The following is a 15,011-nucleotide window of genomic DNA, read 5'->3' as shown; positions in this document are numbered from 1 at the left end:
GACAAACAACCCTGTGCCACAAATGACCACAATTCTCTTGGGCCTAATTTTACATCTTACCTGCAGGGTGTATAAGTGAGTGTGACATCTCAGGGACCTTTAAACCCATCCCCCATACTTTAGTCTTGCGGGGGCACCTTAGCCCACCCGATTGCAAGGTCAGTTGCCTCTGTGACTTTTGTTCAGCCTTTGACCAATCCCCAGGGTTACGCAAGGGGTGAATTTGCACTGGAATGGGACTGTGGCTTAGCTTTGGGTCACTGTAGGGGCACAGCATTCCTGAGAGAAGAGGTGTGATGGGGTATCAGCACTGTCCCCACGATGTGAGTAGAAAGCACAGCTGAGCTTGAATAGGCCCAGTTCGACTTCCAATCCTGTGTCTCCCCTCCCCACTTCCAGGCGTTTGCACTGCACAAGGAACTACATCCACATGCACCTGTTTGTCTCCTTTATGCTGAGAGCAGTCAGCATCTTTGTGAAGGACGCGGTCCTGTACTCCGGGTCAGCACTAGAGGAGATGGAGCATCTGCCTGAAGAAGACTTCATGTCCGTTACCGAGGTCCCCACAGCGGATAAGTCGCAGTTTGTGAGTACTGCTGTATGGCCGGTTACGTCTTACCTCTCCCTCTTGTGTGGCTCACTCTGGGTACGCTGGTGATCTGGGGCCTTATCCACTTCCTGCCTTTTCCCCAGTGGGAGACTGAGATATCTGACCCCTCGTCCCCACCTAGTAAACCACAACGTCTTCCACATCCGCTCTTACACCTTCCCTTGAACCCAGCCCACGGTCTATATGCAATGACCCAAGAGAACCATCTGATCTACCTGACCAATGCAAGTTCTTCACCCCCAGTCATCCCAGGTAACAGCAGAGCTAGGGTTTGGGGCCATTCCCAACACCCTTATGTGGAAAGATGGGCACCTCCTCTTTAAAGAACAACGTCAGGGCCCCGTTGTACAAAGGGTACGTTTACACAGCCCACGGAAGCGAGCCTGAGAGCCCAGGTTGACAGACTTGGGCTTGTAGGGCTCATGGTACTGAGCCATAGAGATGTTGCAGCTCTGGCTACCACTCGGGGCTCTGCAGCCTCGGCAGAGGGTGGGTTTCAGAAGCTGAACTCCAGTCTGAGCTGCAACTTAAAAGTGCTAGCACCGTAGCTCCTGCCCAGGTCTGTCGACCTGGGCTGCGAGGCTTGCTGCGGTGGGCTGCCACAGAATGAGTCAATATACTCTTAGCGGCTGGGGAGAGACTCCCTTTTTGAACAATATCTGTGACTCCGTTCCACCAGATATGTCAGCACATAAGTTTCCCAACATGTCGTTCTCCCACCAGAGTACATCACTAAATGATTTTCCGCTCGGCAGCTCGTCTCAATACAAACAATGCAGACATCACTCAGCGGCCATTTCTAGGCCATCTGACACTCCTGTGGCAGAGACTTGGAGACAGATTCCATTGTCACCTCTACTTGTTGACTTTCACCGTAATTGGCTGTCCCCATTGTAGTTTATTACTATTAAGTATTGATATGTTTCTGGTAGAAACCATAATGTGCTAAGGGGAGGGATAGCTCAGTGGTTTGAGTATTGGCCTGCTAAACTCAGGGCTGTGAGTTCATAGATTCATAGACTCTAGGACTGGAAGGGACCTTGAGAGGTCATCGAGTCCAGTCCCCTGCCCTCATGGCAGGACCAAATACTGTCTAGACCATCCCTAATAGACATTTATCTAACCTACTCTTAAATATCTCCAGAGATGGAGATTCCACAACCTCCCTAGGCAATTTATTCCAGTGTTTAACTCGCCTGACAGTTAGGAACTTTTTCCTAATGTCCAACCTAAATCTCCCTTGCTGCAGTTTAAGCCCATTGCTTCTTGTTCTATCATTAGAGGCTAAGGTGAACAAGTTTTCTCCCTCCTCCTGATGACACCCTTTTAGATACCTGAAAACTGCTATCATGTCCCCTCTCAGTCTTCTCTTTTCCAAACTAAATAAACCCAATTCTTTCAGCCTTCCTTCATAGGTCATGTTCTCAAGATCTTTAATCATTCTTGTTTTTCTTCTCTGGACCCTCTCCAATTTCTCCACATCTTTCTTGAAATGCGGTGCCCAGAACTGGACACAATACTCCAGTTGAGGCCTAACCAGCGCAGAGTAGAGCGGAAGAATGACTTCTCGTGTCTTGTTTACAACACACCTGTTAATGTATCCCAGAATCACATTTGCTTTTTTTGCAACAGTATCACACCGTTGACTCATATTTAGCTTGTGGTCCACTATGACCCCTAGAAGCAGCAAAGAATCCTGTGGCACCTTATAGACTAACAGAGGTTTTGGAGCATGAGCTTTCGTGGGTGAATACCCACTTCCTCAGATGCATGTAATGGAAATATCCAGGGGCAGGTATATATATGTGTGCTAGCAAGCAAGCTAGAGATAACGAGGTCAGTTCAATCAGGGAGGATGAGGCCCTGTTCTAGCAGTTGAGGTGTGAAAACCAAGAGAGGAGAAACTGGTTCTGTAATTGGCAAGCCATTCACAGTCTTTGTTCAATCCTGAGCTGATGGTGTCAAATTTGCAGATGAACTGAAGCTCAGCAGTTTCTCTTTGAAGTCTGGTCCTGAAGTTTTTTTGCTGCAGGATGGCCACCTTAAGGTCTGCTATAGTGTGGCCAGGGAGGTTGAAGTGCTCTCCTACAGGTTTTTGTATATTGCCATTCCTAATGTCTGATTTGTGTCCATTTATCCTTTTCCGTAGAGACTGTCCAGTTTGGCCGATGTACATAGCAGAGGGGCATTGCTGGCATATGATGGCGTATATTACATTGGTGGATGTGCAGGTGAATGAACCAGTGATGGTGTGGCTGATCTGGTTAGGTCCTGTGATGGTGTCGCTGGTGTAGATATGTGGGCAGAGTTGGCATCGAGGTTTGTTGCATGGATTGGTTCCTGAGCAAGAGTTATTATGGTGTGGTGTGCAGTTGCTGGTGAGAATATGTTTCAGGTTGGCAGGTTGTCTGTGGGCAAGGATTGGCCTGCCACCCAAGGCCTGTGAAAGTGTGGGATCATTGTCCAGGATGGGTTGTAGATCCTTGATGATGCGTTGGAGGGGTTTTAGCTGGGGGCTGTATGTGATGGCCAGTGGAGTCCTGTTGGTTTCTCTCTTGGGTTTGTCTTGCAGTAGGAGGCTTCTGGGTACACGTCTGGCTCTGTTGATCTGTTTCCTTATTTCCTCGTGCGGGTATTGTAGTTTTGAGAATGCTTGGTGGAGATTTTGTAGGTGTTGGTCTCTGTCTGAGGGGTTAGAGCAGATGCGGTTGTACCTCAGTGCTTGGCTGTAGACAATGGATCGTGTGATGTGCCCGGGATGGAAGCTGGAGGCATGAAGGTAGGCATAGCGGTCGGTGGGTTTTCGATATAGGGTGGTGGTAATGTGACCATCACTTATTTGCACCGTGGTGTCAAGAAAGTGGACCTCCCGTGTAGATTGGTCCAGGCTGAGGTTGATGGTGGGGTGGAAGCTGTTGAAATCATGGTGGAATTTTTCCAGAGTCTCTTTCCCATGGGTCCAGATGATGAAGATGTCATCAATGTAGCGTAGATAGAGAAGGGGTGTGAGTGGACGAGAGCTGAGGAAGCGTTGTTCCAGGTCGGCCATGAAGATATTGGCATATTGTGGGGCCATGCGGGTGCCCATAGCAGTGCCACTGATCTGGAGATATATATTGTCATCAAATTTGAAATAGTTGTGTGTAAGTATAAAGGCACAGAGCTCAGCAGCCAGTTGTGCTGTGGCATCATCAGGGATAGTGTTCCTGACAGCTTGTATTCCATCTGTGTGTGGGATGTTTGTGTAGAGAGCCTCTACATCCATGGTGGCTAGGATGGTGTTTTCTGGGAGGTCACCAATACATTGTAGTTTCCTCAGGAAATCAGTGGTGTCGCGGAGATAGCTGGGAGTGCTGGTGGCATAGGGTCTGAGTAGAGAGTCCATATATCCATTCCATGCAAGGCACTGCATTTAGCCGTATGGAATGGAAATCCATCAACCTCATGAAGAAACTTGCACAAATACAGACAGATATCATCTTCCTTTCCAAATGCAAACGGATGGACATCATACCAAATGGACTAAAGGTAAAAAATCCACTGCTATCTACATACTACACAGACCACAGTGAGAGATTATGTCATACTCTATCAAAAAAACTGAGGAACCACCTGATCAGCATCCTATACAGCAAACAGGAAAACATCAGAAAAGAGCTCTCCAACCTGGAGACTCTCATTAATAACCAAACTTCTATACAAACGGACTTCACTAGAATAAGACAGGAGATCTACATTACTCACTTCACCTCTCTTCAAAGGAAAAAGGACTGTAAGCTGTCTAAACTCCTACCTGCCACATGGGGCCACAACAGTGGTACTCCTAACCCACCCAGCAATATCGTCAATCTATCCAACTACACACTCAGCCCAGAAGAAAAGTCTGTCCTATCTCGGGGACTCTCTTTCTGCCCTGCCACCCCCACCAACATGATACAGTTCTGTGGCGATCTGGAAGCCTACTTTCGCCGTCTCCGACTCAAAGAATACTTCCAGGACAACACTGAACAGTGCACTGATACACGGGTGCCCTCCCACCAACAGCACAAGAAAAAGAACTCCACATGGACTCCTCCTGAGGGTCGAAATGACAGCCTGGACCTATACATTGAATGCTTCCGCCGGCGTGCACAGGCAGAAATCGTGGAACAACAACATCGCTTGCCTCACAACCTAAGTCGTGCAGAACGCAATGCCATCCACAGCCTCAGAAACCACCCTGACATTATCATCAAAGAGGCTGATAAAGGAGGTGCCGTTGTCATCATGAACAGGTCTGACTATCAAAAGGAGGCAGCCAGACAACTCTCCAATACCAAATTCTACAGGCCACTTCCCTCAGATCCCACTGAGGAATACACTAAGAAACTACAGCATCTACTCAGGACACTCCCTACACTAACACCAGAAGAAATCAACATACCCCTAGAGCCCCGACCAGGGTTATTCTATCTACTACCCAAGATCCACAAACCCGGAAATCCTGGACGCCCCATCATCTCGGGCATTGGCACTCTCACTGAAGGACTATCTGGATATATGGACTCTCTACTCAGACCCTATGCCACCAGCACTCCCAGCTATCTCCGCGACACCACTGATTTCCTGAGGAAACTACAATGTATTGGTGACCTCCCAGAAAACACCATCCTAGCCACCATGGATGTAGAGGCTCTCTACACAAACATCCCACACACAGATGGAATACAAGCTGTCAGGAACACTATCCCTGATGATGCCACAGCACAACTGGCTGCTGAGCTCTGTGCCTTTATACTTACACACAACTATTTCAAATTTGATGACAATATATATCTCCAGATCAGTGGCACTGCTATGGGCACCCGCATGGCCCCACAATATGCCAATATCTTCATGGCCGACCTGGAACAACGCTTCCTCAGCTCTCGTCCACTCACACCCCTTCTCTATCTACGCTACATTGATGACATCTTCATCATCTGGACCCATGGGAAAGAGACTCTGGAAAAATTCCACCATGATTTCAACAGCTTCCACCCCACCATCAACCTCAGCCTGGACCAATCTACACGGGAGGTCCACTTTCTTGACACCACGGTGCAAATAAGTGATGGTCACATTACCACCACCCTATATCGAAAACCCACCGACCGCTATGCCTACCTTCATGCCTCCAGCTTCCATCCCGGGCACATCACACGATCCATTGTCTACAGCCAAGCACTGAGGTACAACCGCATCTGCTCTAACCCCTCAGACAGAGACCAACACCTACAAAATCTCCACCAAGCATTCTCAAAACTACAATACCCGCACGAGGAAATAAGGAAACAGATCAACAGAGCCAGACGTGTACCCAGAAGCCTCCTACTGCAAGACAAACCCAAGAGAGAAACCAACAGGACTCCACTGGCCATCACATACAGCCCCCAGCTAAAACCCCTCCAACGCATCATCAAGGATCTACAACCCATCCTGGACAATGATCCCACACTTTCACAGGCCTTGGGTGGCAGGCCAATCCTTGCCCACAGACAACCTGCCAACCTGAAACATATTCTCACCAGCAACTGCACACCACACCATAATAACTCTTGCTCAGGAACCAATCCATGCAACAAACCTCGATGCCAACTCTGCCCACATATCTACACCAGCGACACCATCACAGGACCTAACCAGATCAGCCACACCATCACTGGTTCATTCACCTGCACATCCACCAATGTAATATACGCCATCATATGCCAGCAATGCCCCTCTGCTATGTACATCGGCCAAACTGGACAGTCTCTACGGAAAAGGATAAATGGACACAAATCAGACATTAGGAATGGCAATATACAAAAACCTGTAGGAGAGCACTTCAACCTCCCTGGCCACACTATAGCAGACCTTAAGGTGGCCATCCTGCAGCAAAAAAACTTCAGGACCAGACTTCAAAGAGAAACTGCTGAGCTTCAGTTCATCTGCAAATTTGACACCATCAGCTCAGGATTGAACAAAGACTGTGAATGGCTTGCCAATTACAGAACCAGTTTCTCCTCTCTTGGTTTTCACACCTCAACTGCTAGAACAGGGCCTCATCCTCCCTGATTGAACTGACCTCGTTATCTCTAGCTTGCTTGCTAGCACACATATATATACCTGCCCCTGGATATTTCCATTACATGCATCTGAGGAAGTGGGTATTCACCCACGAAAGCTCATGCTCCAAAACCTCTGTTAGTCTATAAGGTGCCACAGGATTCTTTGCTGCTTTTACAGATCCAGACTAACACGGCTACCCTCTGATACTTGACACCATGCAAGGCACTGCATTTAGCCGTATGGAATGGAAATCCATCAACCTCATGAAGAAACTTGCACAAATACAGACAGATATCATCTTCCTTTCCAAATGCAAACGGATGGACATCATACCAAATGGACTAAAGGTAAAAAATCCACTGCTATCTACATACTACACAGACCACAGTGAGAGATTATGTCATACTCTATCAAAAAAACTGAGGAACCACCTGATCAGCATCCTATACAGCAAACAGGAAAACATCAGAAAAGAGCTCTCCAACCTGGAGACTCTCATTAATAACCAAACTTCTATACAAACGGACTTCACTAGAATAAGACAGGAGATCTACATTACTCACTTCACCTCTCTTCAAAGGAAAAAGGACTGTAAGCTGTCTAAACTCCTACCTGCCACATGGGGCCACAACAGTGGTACTCCTAACCCACCCAGCAATATCGTCAATCTATCCAACTACACACTCAGCCCAGAAGAAAAGTCTGTCCTATCTCGGGGACTCTCTTTCTGCCCTGCCACCCCCACCAACATGATACAGTTCTGTGGCGATCTGGAAGCCTACTTTCGCCGTCTCCGACTCAAAGAATACTTCCAGGACAACACTGAACAGTGCACTGATACACGGGTGCCCTCCCACCAACAGCACAAGAAAAAGAACTCCACATGGACTCCTCCTGAGGGTCGAAATGACAGCCTGGACCTATACATTGAATGCTTCCGCCGGCGTGCACAGGCAGAAATCGTGGAACAACAACATCGCTTGCCTCACAACCTAAGTCGTGCAGAACGCAATGCCATCCACAGCCTCAGAAACCACCCTGACATTATCATCAAAGAGGCTGATAAAGGAGGTGCCGTTGTCATCATGAACAGGTCTGACTATCAAAAGGAGGCAGCCAGACAACTCTCCAATACCAAATTCTACAGGCCACTTCCCTCAGATCCCACTGAGGAATACACTAAGAAACTACAGCATCTACTCAGGACACTCCCTACACTAACACCAGAAGAAATCAACATACCCCTAGAGCCCCGACCAGGGTTATTCTATCTACTACCCAAGATCCACAAACCCGGAAATCCTGGACGCCCCATCATCTCGGGCATTGGCACTCTCACTGAAGGACTATCTGGATATATGGACTCTCTACTCAGACCCTATGCCACCAGCACTCCCAGCTATCTCCGCGACACCACTGATTTCCTGAGGAAACTACAATGTATTGGTGACCTCCCAGAAAACACCATCCTAGCCACCATGGATGTAGAGGCTCTCTACACAAACATCCCACACACAGATGGAATACAAGCTGTCAGGAACACTATCCCTGATGATGCCACAGCACAACTGGCTGCTGAGCTCTGTGCCTTTATACTTACACACAACTATTTCAAATTTGATGACAATATATATCTCCAGATCAGTGGCACTGCTATGGGCACCCGCATGGCCCCACAATATGCCAATATCTTCATGGCCGACCTGGAACAACGCTTCCTCAGCTCTCGTCCACTCACACCCCTTCTCTATCTACGCTACATTGATGACATCTTCATCATCTGGACCCATGGGAAAGAGACTCTGGAAAAATTCCACCATGATTTCAACAGCTTCCACCCCACCATCAACCTCAGCCTGGACCAATCTACACGGGAGGTCCACTTTCTTGACACCACGGTGCAAATAAGTGATGGTCACATTACCACCACCCTATATCGAAAACCCACCGACCGCTATGCCTACCTTCATGCCTCCAGCTTCCATCCCGGGCACATCACACGATCCATTGTCTACAGCCAAGCACTGAGGTACAACCGCATCTGCTCTAACCCCTCAGACAGAGACCAACACCTACAAAATCTCCACCAAGCATTCTCAAAACTACAATACCCGCACGAGGAAATAAGGAAACAGATCAACAGAGCCAGACGTGTACCCAGAAGCCTCCTACTGCAAGACAAACCCAAGAGAGAAACCAACAGGACTCCACTGGCCATCACATACAGCCCCCAGCTAAAACCCCTCCAACGCATCATCAAGGATCTACAACCCATCCTGGACAATGATCCCACACTTTCACAGGCCTTGGGTGGCAGGCCAATCCTTGCCCACAGACAACCTGCCAACCTGAAACATATTCTCACCAGCAACTGCACACCACACCATAATAACTCTTGCTCAGGAACCAATCCATGCAACAAACCTCGATGCCAACTCTGCCCACATATCTACACCAGCGACACCATCACAGGACCTAACCAGATCAGCCACACCATCACTGGTTCATTCACCTGCACATCCACCAATGTAATATACGCCATCATATGCCAGCAATGCCCCTCTGCTATGTACATCGGCCAAACTGGACAGTCTCTACGGAAAAGGATAAATGGACACAAATCAGACATTAGGAATGGCAATATACAAAAACCTGTAGGAGAGCACTTCAACCTCCCTGGCCACACTATAGCAGACCTTAAGGTGGCCATCCTGCAGCAAAAAAACTTCAGGACCAGACTTCAAAGAGAAACTGCTGAGCTTCAGTTCATCTGCAAATTTGACACCATCAGCTCAGGATTGAACAAAGACTGTGAATGGCTTGCCAATTACAGAACCAGTTTCTCCTCTCTTGGTTTTCACACCTCAACTGCTAGAACAGGGCCTCATCCTCCCTGATTGAACTGACCTCGTTATCTCTAGCTTGCTTGCTAGCACACATATATATACCTGCCCCTGGATATTTCCATTACATGCATCTGAGGAAGTGGGTATTCACCCACGAAAGCTCATGCTCCAAAACCTCTGTTAGTCTATAAGGTGCCACAGGATTCTTTGCTGCTTTTACAGATCCAGACTAACACGGCTACCCTCTGATACTATGACCCCTAGATCTCTTTCTGCCATACTCCTTCCTAGACAGTCTCTTCCCATTCTGTATGTGTGCAAGTGATTGTTCCTTCCTAAGTGGAGCACTTTGCATTTATCTTTATTGAACTTCATCTGGTTTACCTCAGACCATTTCTCCAGTTTGTCCAGATCATTTTGAATTTTGACCCTGTCCTCCAAAGCAGTTGCAATCCCTCCCAGTTTGGTATCATCTGCAAACTTAATAAGCGTACTTTCTATAACAACATCTAAGTCATTGATGAAGATATTGAACAGAGCCGGTCCCAAAACAGACCCCTGCGGAACCCCACTTGTTATACCTTTCCAGCAGGATTGGGAGCCATTAATAACTACTCTCTGAGTATGGTTATGCACCCACCTTATAGAAGCCCCATCTAAATTGTATTTGCCTAGTTTATTGATAAGGATATCATGCGAGACTGTATCAAATGCCTTACTACAGTCTAGGTATATTACATCCACCGCTTCTCCCTCATCCACAAGACTCGTTATCCTATCAGAGAAAGCTATCAGATTGGTTTGACACGATTTGTTCTTTACAAATCCATGCTGGCTATTCCCTATCACCTTACCACCTTCCAAGTGTTTGCAGATGATTTCTTTAATTACTTGCTCCATTATCTTCCCTGGCACAAAAGTTAAACTAAATGGTCTGTAGTTTCCTGGGTTGTTTTTATTTCCCTTTTTATAGATGGGCACTATATTTGCTCTTTTCCAGTCTTCTGGAATCTCTCCCATCTCGCATGACTTTCCAAAGATAATAGCTAGAGGCTCAGATACCTCCTCTATTAACTCCTTGAGTATTCTAGGATGCATTTCATCAGGCCCTGGTGACTTGCAGGCATCTAACTTTTCTAAGTGATTTTTAACTTGCTCTTTTTTCATTTTATCTTCTAAACCTACCCCCTTCCCATAAGCATTCACTATGTTAGACATTCCTTCAGACTTCTCAGTGAAGACCGAAACAAAGAAAGTTAAGCATCTCTGCCATTTCCAAGTTTCCTGTTACTGTTTCTCCCTCCTCACTGAGCAGTGGGCCTACCCTGTCCTTGGTCTTCTTCTTGCTTCTAATGTAGTGATAAAAAGTCTTCTTGTTTCCCTTTATTCCCATAGCTAGTTTGAGCTCATTTTGTGCCTTTGCCTTTCTAATCTTGCCCCTGCATTCCTGTGTTGTTTGCCTATATTCATCCTTTGTAATCTGACCTAGTTTCCGTTTTGATGTGTCACTGGCATAGAAAAAAGAATTATCTGTAAAAGCAATGGGCTGACACTCGAAAATCCTGAGTAGTCCTAACCCAGGGCTTTGTGTCCTCTTGGTGAGGCACAAAGGCGAATGGTAAATTCCATGAGGTAGATTTCAGGACCTCTCTCCTCCAGCAAGTGCATTGCAGCCTGAAGTGGGGGCATGTGTTTCTCTTCTCACCCATGTTCTCCTGAACAGTCAGGAGCTGAACACTAGGTCAGATCTCCCGTTACACTGGGATGAATCTGTAGTAGCTCCATTGATGCCAGATCCGACCCACTATCTTAAAATGAGACCTTGCTCAGGACAACCCAATGGGGCTAACTACCCAACCATGTCAAATACCCCTTGGCTCTTCCATAGAGAGTTCATCTGATATCAGATTTCATGAGCTGACTTCCTTCCCACAATAAACCTTATGGGCCAGATCCTCGTCTGGTGTAAATCAGCATAGCTCCCCTCAGGTTAATGCAGTTACACCATCTGAGCATCAAGCCCTATAAGATATTCCTCCTTATTATTCTTTGTATTGGAATAGTGCCTAGAGGTCTCAACTGCAGTCACTTGATCTAGGTCCTGTACAAGTAGGTAGCATTGGTGTCTGCACTGAGGAGCTTACAGTCTAAAGTGGAGGCAAAGTGAGTGGTAGAGGTGGGACTAGACCCCTCGGTCCCAGTCCAGGGTCCTAGCCACAACAAACCCAAGCTACTGCCTATAGAACACTCTCTGGAGAACCTTCTCCAACTTTCATGGCAACTTTTTTCTTCTCCAGCTTGTTTTCAAGCTCTCACTAGCCCATAACTATCACCGCATCAGGTTCACACCGCATTTTTAACCTCCCATTCTCCCTCTGCCCTCATTCCAGATGGGCTGTAAGGTCATCGTCACCTTCTTCCTGTACTTCCTGGCGACCAATTACTACTGGATCCTGGTGGAAGGGCTCTATCTCCACAGCCTCATCTTCATGGCCTTTTTCTCTGAGAAGAAGTATCTTTGGGGCTTCACGCTGTTTGGCTGGGGTGAGTCGCCGCTGCTCTCGGGGTTTTCTAAGCTGACTGTGTGTTAGTGGGTGTGTGTCTGTGCAGGTCGAAGAGCAAATGGAGACGGAGTTAAAGGGCTGGGAGGTGTTGATTGAAACATCAGCCTGGAAAGCCTTATTATCTGCCCTTGTCACAAACTATCTCCCCAACATGCAATGGAGTCCTCATCAGGACACAAAGGAGCAGTGGAGATGCTCCATGGACAGTCCTCCAGTCTGCCTCACTCCATGAGGGCAGCTGGATCCATATACTAGCTGATCCAGCAATCCGTCCTCTGACTTGCCCCGTCCCCTGAATCCCCGCTGTGTAGTAATGAACAGGGAATCACCCGAAATTGCAATCTGCAGCATACAAAGGTTGCACTTCTCCTACATGAGTTCCCCAAATCCTATCCCAGGCATGTGGCAGGACTGAGTCCCTGCAGGTAATATTTAATTGGATGTTTCGATCACAGATTGATCCTGTGCAGAGCTGACCAGGGGTGTTCCTGGAATGAGTGTTACAACTGATTTCACTCTTAAATAATTATCTGCCCTTAGAGATACAGGGGCCAGATTCTCAACCAGTGTAAGTTGGCATGGGTGTAACACCAGCTGGGCCAGATTCCCTTGAGACTGTCAGCATCTGGGGAAATGGTTGTATAAATGGAACGTGCACCCGGGGCTCAGGATGTTGGCTCATGGGGAGAGTCCGACGCTCTGATTTCCTTCCTCTGGCCTCAGACTCTCCTGCCACCGGATTTCTCGAGTGTCCGAGCACGCAAATGGAAACCTGCAATTTGTGGGGAAGCTTTTTTTTTTTTTTTTTTTTTAAATGCCTGGATCTTTTCTTGGAGCAGGGAGAGAGGGGAAAGGTGGTGGCAAGCCATTAGTGGAAGGCTGTTTACACACAAGTGTTTAAGAAGAGAATGTGCTTTTGTTCCCCTCTGGCACTGCCACTGGCTTGGTGAGACAGGCAGGGACTAATGAGGTGCAGATCGTTTGAGAGCAGTGCAATAACTGCCTGCAAGTGTCTGATGGGTGGAAACATCGAGGGAGAAGAGGAAATGTTTAAGATGGCGCTCACAGGTATAACGAGACATAATGGGGTGCAGTACATGAGCAAAGAAACATCCAGCAGGGAAAGCTTCTCGAGAGTTATATCTATTCGAGTTTCTCACGCGAAACAGCAGAGACCTTGTTTTACAAAAATGCACTGGACTAAGCCCTGGAGAATATACTGCAGGCCACAGTCTTGCCTGGACACTGTATGCACTTGGCCATTTCCACCTGTGGTTTCTATACCATTGGATCTCCCAACTAGCCAGATAGTCAACATTCAAGGCGTAACGTGTATGTCACTCCCATGTGGTGTGGAACTCTGTCCCCCTCTAGTGGTGGCTAAGCCACACAGCAGTTGATAAGCCTGCTACAGCTTTGCTACTGAGCTTGGCCTGTGAGCCCAGGCCGTAGCGGTTTGTGTTGAGATCCAGGGGTGTCTCAAGGGGTGTCAGCATTGCAAAGGCTATGAAAGCCTGGATTTCTCTCGTGGAAGTTGAAGAAATGATGCATTGGCTAGTGGGATTTCCAAACATCCTCTATAGGACAATTCCTCTTCCAACTGCTATTCAACTGAGAATTTTTTGGATTCACATATTTAAAAACTCTTCAAAGTACTGGAGTAGCAGAGGCACCTTACTAATTTAGTCTTATGTCTATTTTACTTCTGAGGGAATTGAACCAAATTTATGCTGCCGCTTACTATTAAACTGAAATGCTTGGTACAGAGCAGGCTTGCAAAAAGATTTCCTAGTGCAAATCCTAGCAATAGGGGTGATTCAGTAGAAATAATGCCACACGTTTAGCACAAAGCAACATTGCTAATCATGCCAAAGTAGCCAAAAAAACCCAGTCAAAGGGCATCGGATCCTTTCATTAACACTTCCGATCGCTGCCGAAGTATAATCAATTTATTGAGCAGCTCACAATGCTAAAGGCACACCTATCACAACACCAATTATCCATTTGACTCCAAACATTTGTGGCTGTTTAATTAAATTCCTCTGGAATGAGAACAGATGATTTTCTCCAGTTGCATTTGGTTTTGCTTTATTTGGATTAGCATGATAAAAAAAATACACATACACATGGCGTTGATAACTTTTGGGCATTCAGAAGGGGGCCCCAGTCCAGTGCCCTCTGAAGTCAGTGGAAAGACTCCAATTCAATACAGCGGGCACTGGATCCTGCCCATACCACAGTGAAGACCAATGTAGAACCAGCGATAAATAACTGCGATGTTCACATAGGTACATAAGGGAGAAGTTTGCCCCAAGATCTGAGATCCTTTGCTTATATAACAACAAACATCTAAGGATTTGTAATACCATGGAGATTTCTAGGAAAATCCAAACCGTTCACCATAAATAAATTTATGCTGAAGGAACCAAAACACCAATTTGCTGTCTGATGTTAGATCCAAGACTTATCCGAAGGAGATTTTACAGTCCAGATCCTCAGCTGGCATAAGTTTTTGTCAATAGTGGACTTGGAATAGTTGGGTTTTCAGGTCAGCAGCAGTTATAAAAAACCGAGTAAAAAAAAAATGTTTGGGGTTGACCCAAAAATAAGATTTTTTTTTGGAAAATTTTCAGCAAACTAAAAACATGAAAAAAAAATTCATTTTGGGGGTCACACAGAATGTTTCATTCAGCCTGAAATCAGATGTTTTCTTTTGATTTTAAGCTTCCTTTTTTAATTTATTTTTTGCTGTTTTAAAATTCAACTGAAGGAAATTTCAAAATGGAAAGTGGTGTCAAATAAAAAAAAATATTTAAATGGATAAATTTGTGGAGGAGTTTGTCATTTTTTTTCGTCCGAAACAATCTGATGAATTCAACATGAATATGCAAAAAGTTTTGTTAACCCAAATCCCCATTT

At 46.4% G+C, this 15,011-nt stretch overlaps 1 protein-coding gene across 1 annotated transcript in view; it reads left to right on the top strand.

Moving 5' to 3' along the window:
• The window catches only part of PTH1R (parathyroid hormone 1 receptor), a 186,085-nt gene that overhangs the window by 148,746 nt on the left and 22,328 nt on the right, over nucleotides 1-15,011 (top strand). Inside the window, exons 6-7 of the mRNA XM_050942628.1 lie at nucleotides 400-586; nucleotides 11,919-12,072. Coding sequence (XP_050798585.1) covers nucleotides 400-586; nucleotides 11,919-12,072 — 341 coding nt within the window. The remainder of the gene's footprint in view (nucleotides 1-399; nucleotides 587-11,918; nucleotides 12,073-15,011) is intronic.

This window comes from Gopherus flavomarginatus, chromosome 2 (genome assembly GCF_025201925.1).
Source record: "Gopherus flavomarginatus isolate rGopFla2 chromosome 2, rGopFla2.mat.asm, whole genome shotgun sequence".
In the NCBI taxonomy this organism is placed as follows: Eukaryota; Metazoa; Chordata; order Testudines; family Testudinidae; genus Gopherus; species Gopherus flavomarginatus.
Note: the sequence above shows the minus strand (reverse complement) of the source record. Positions and strands in the feature narration are given on the sequence as shown.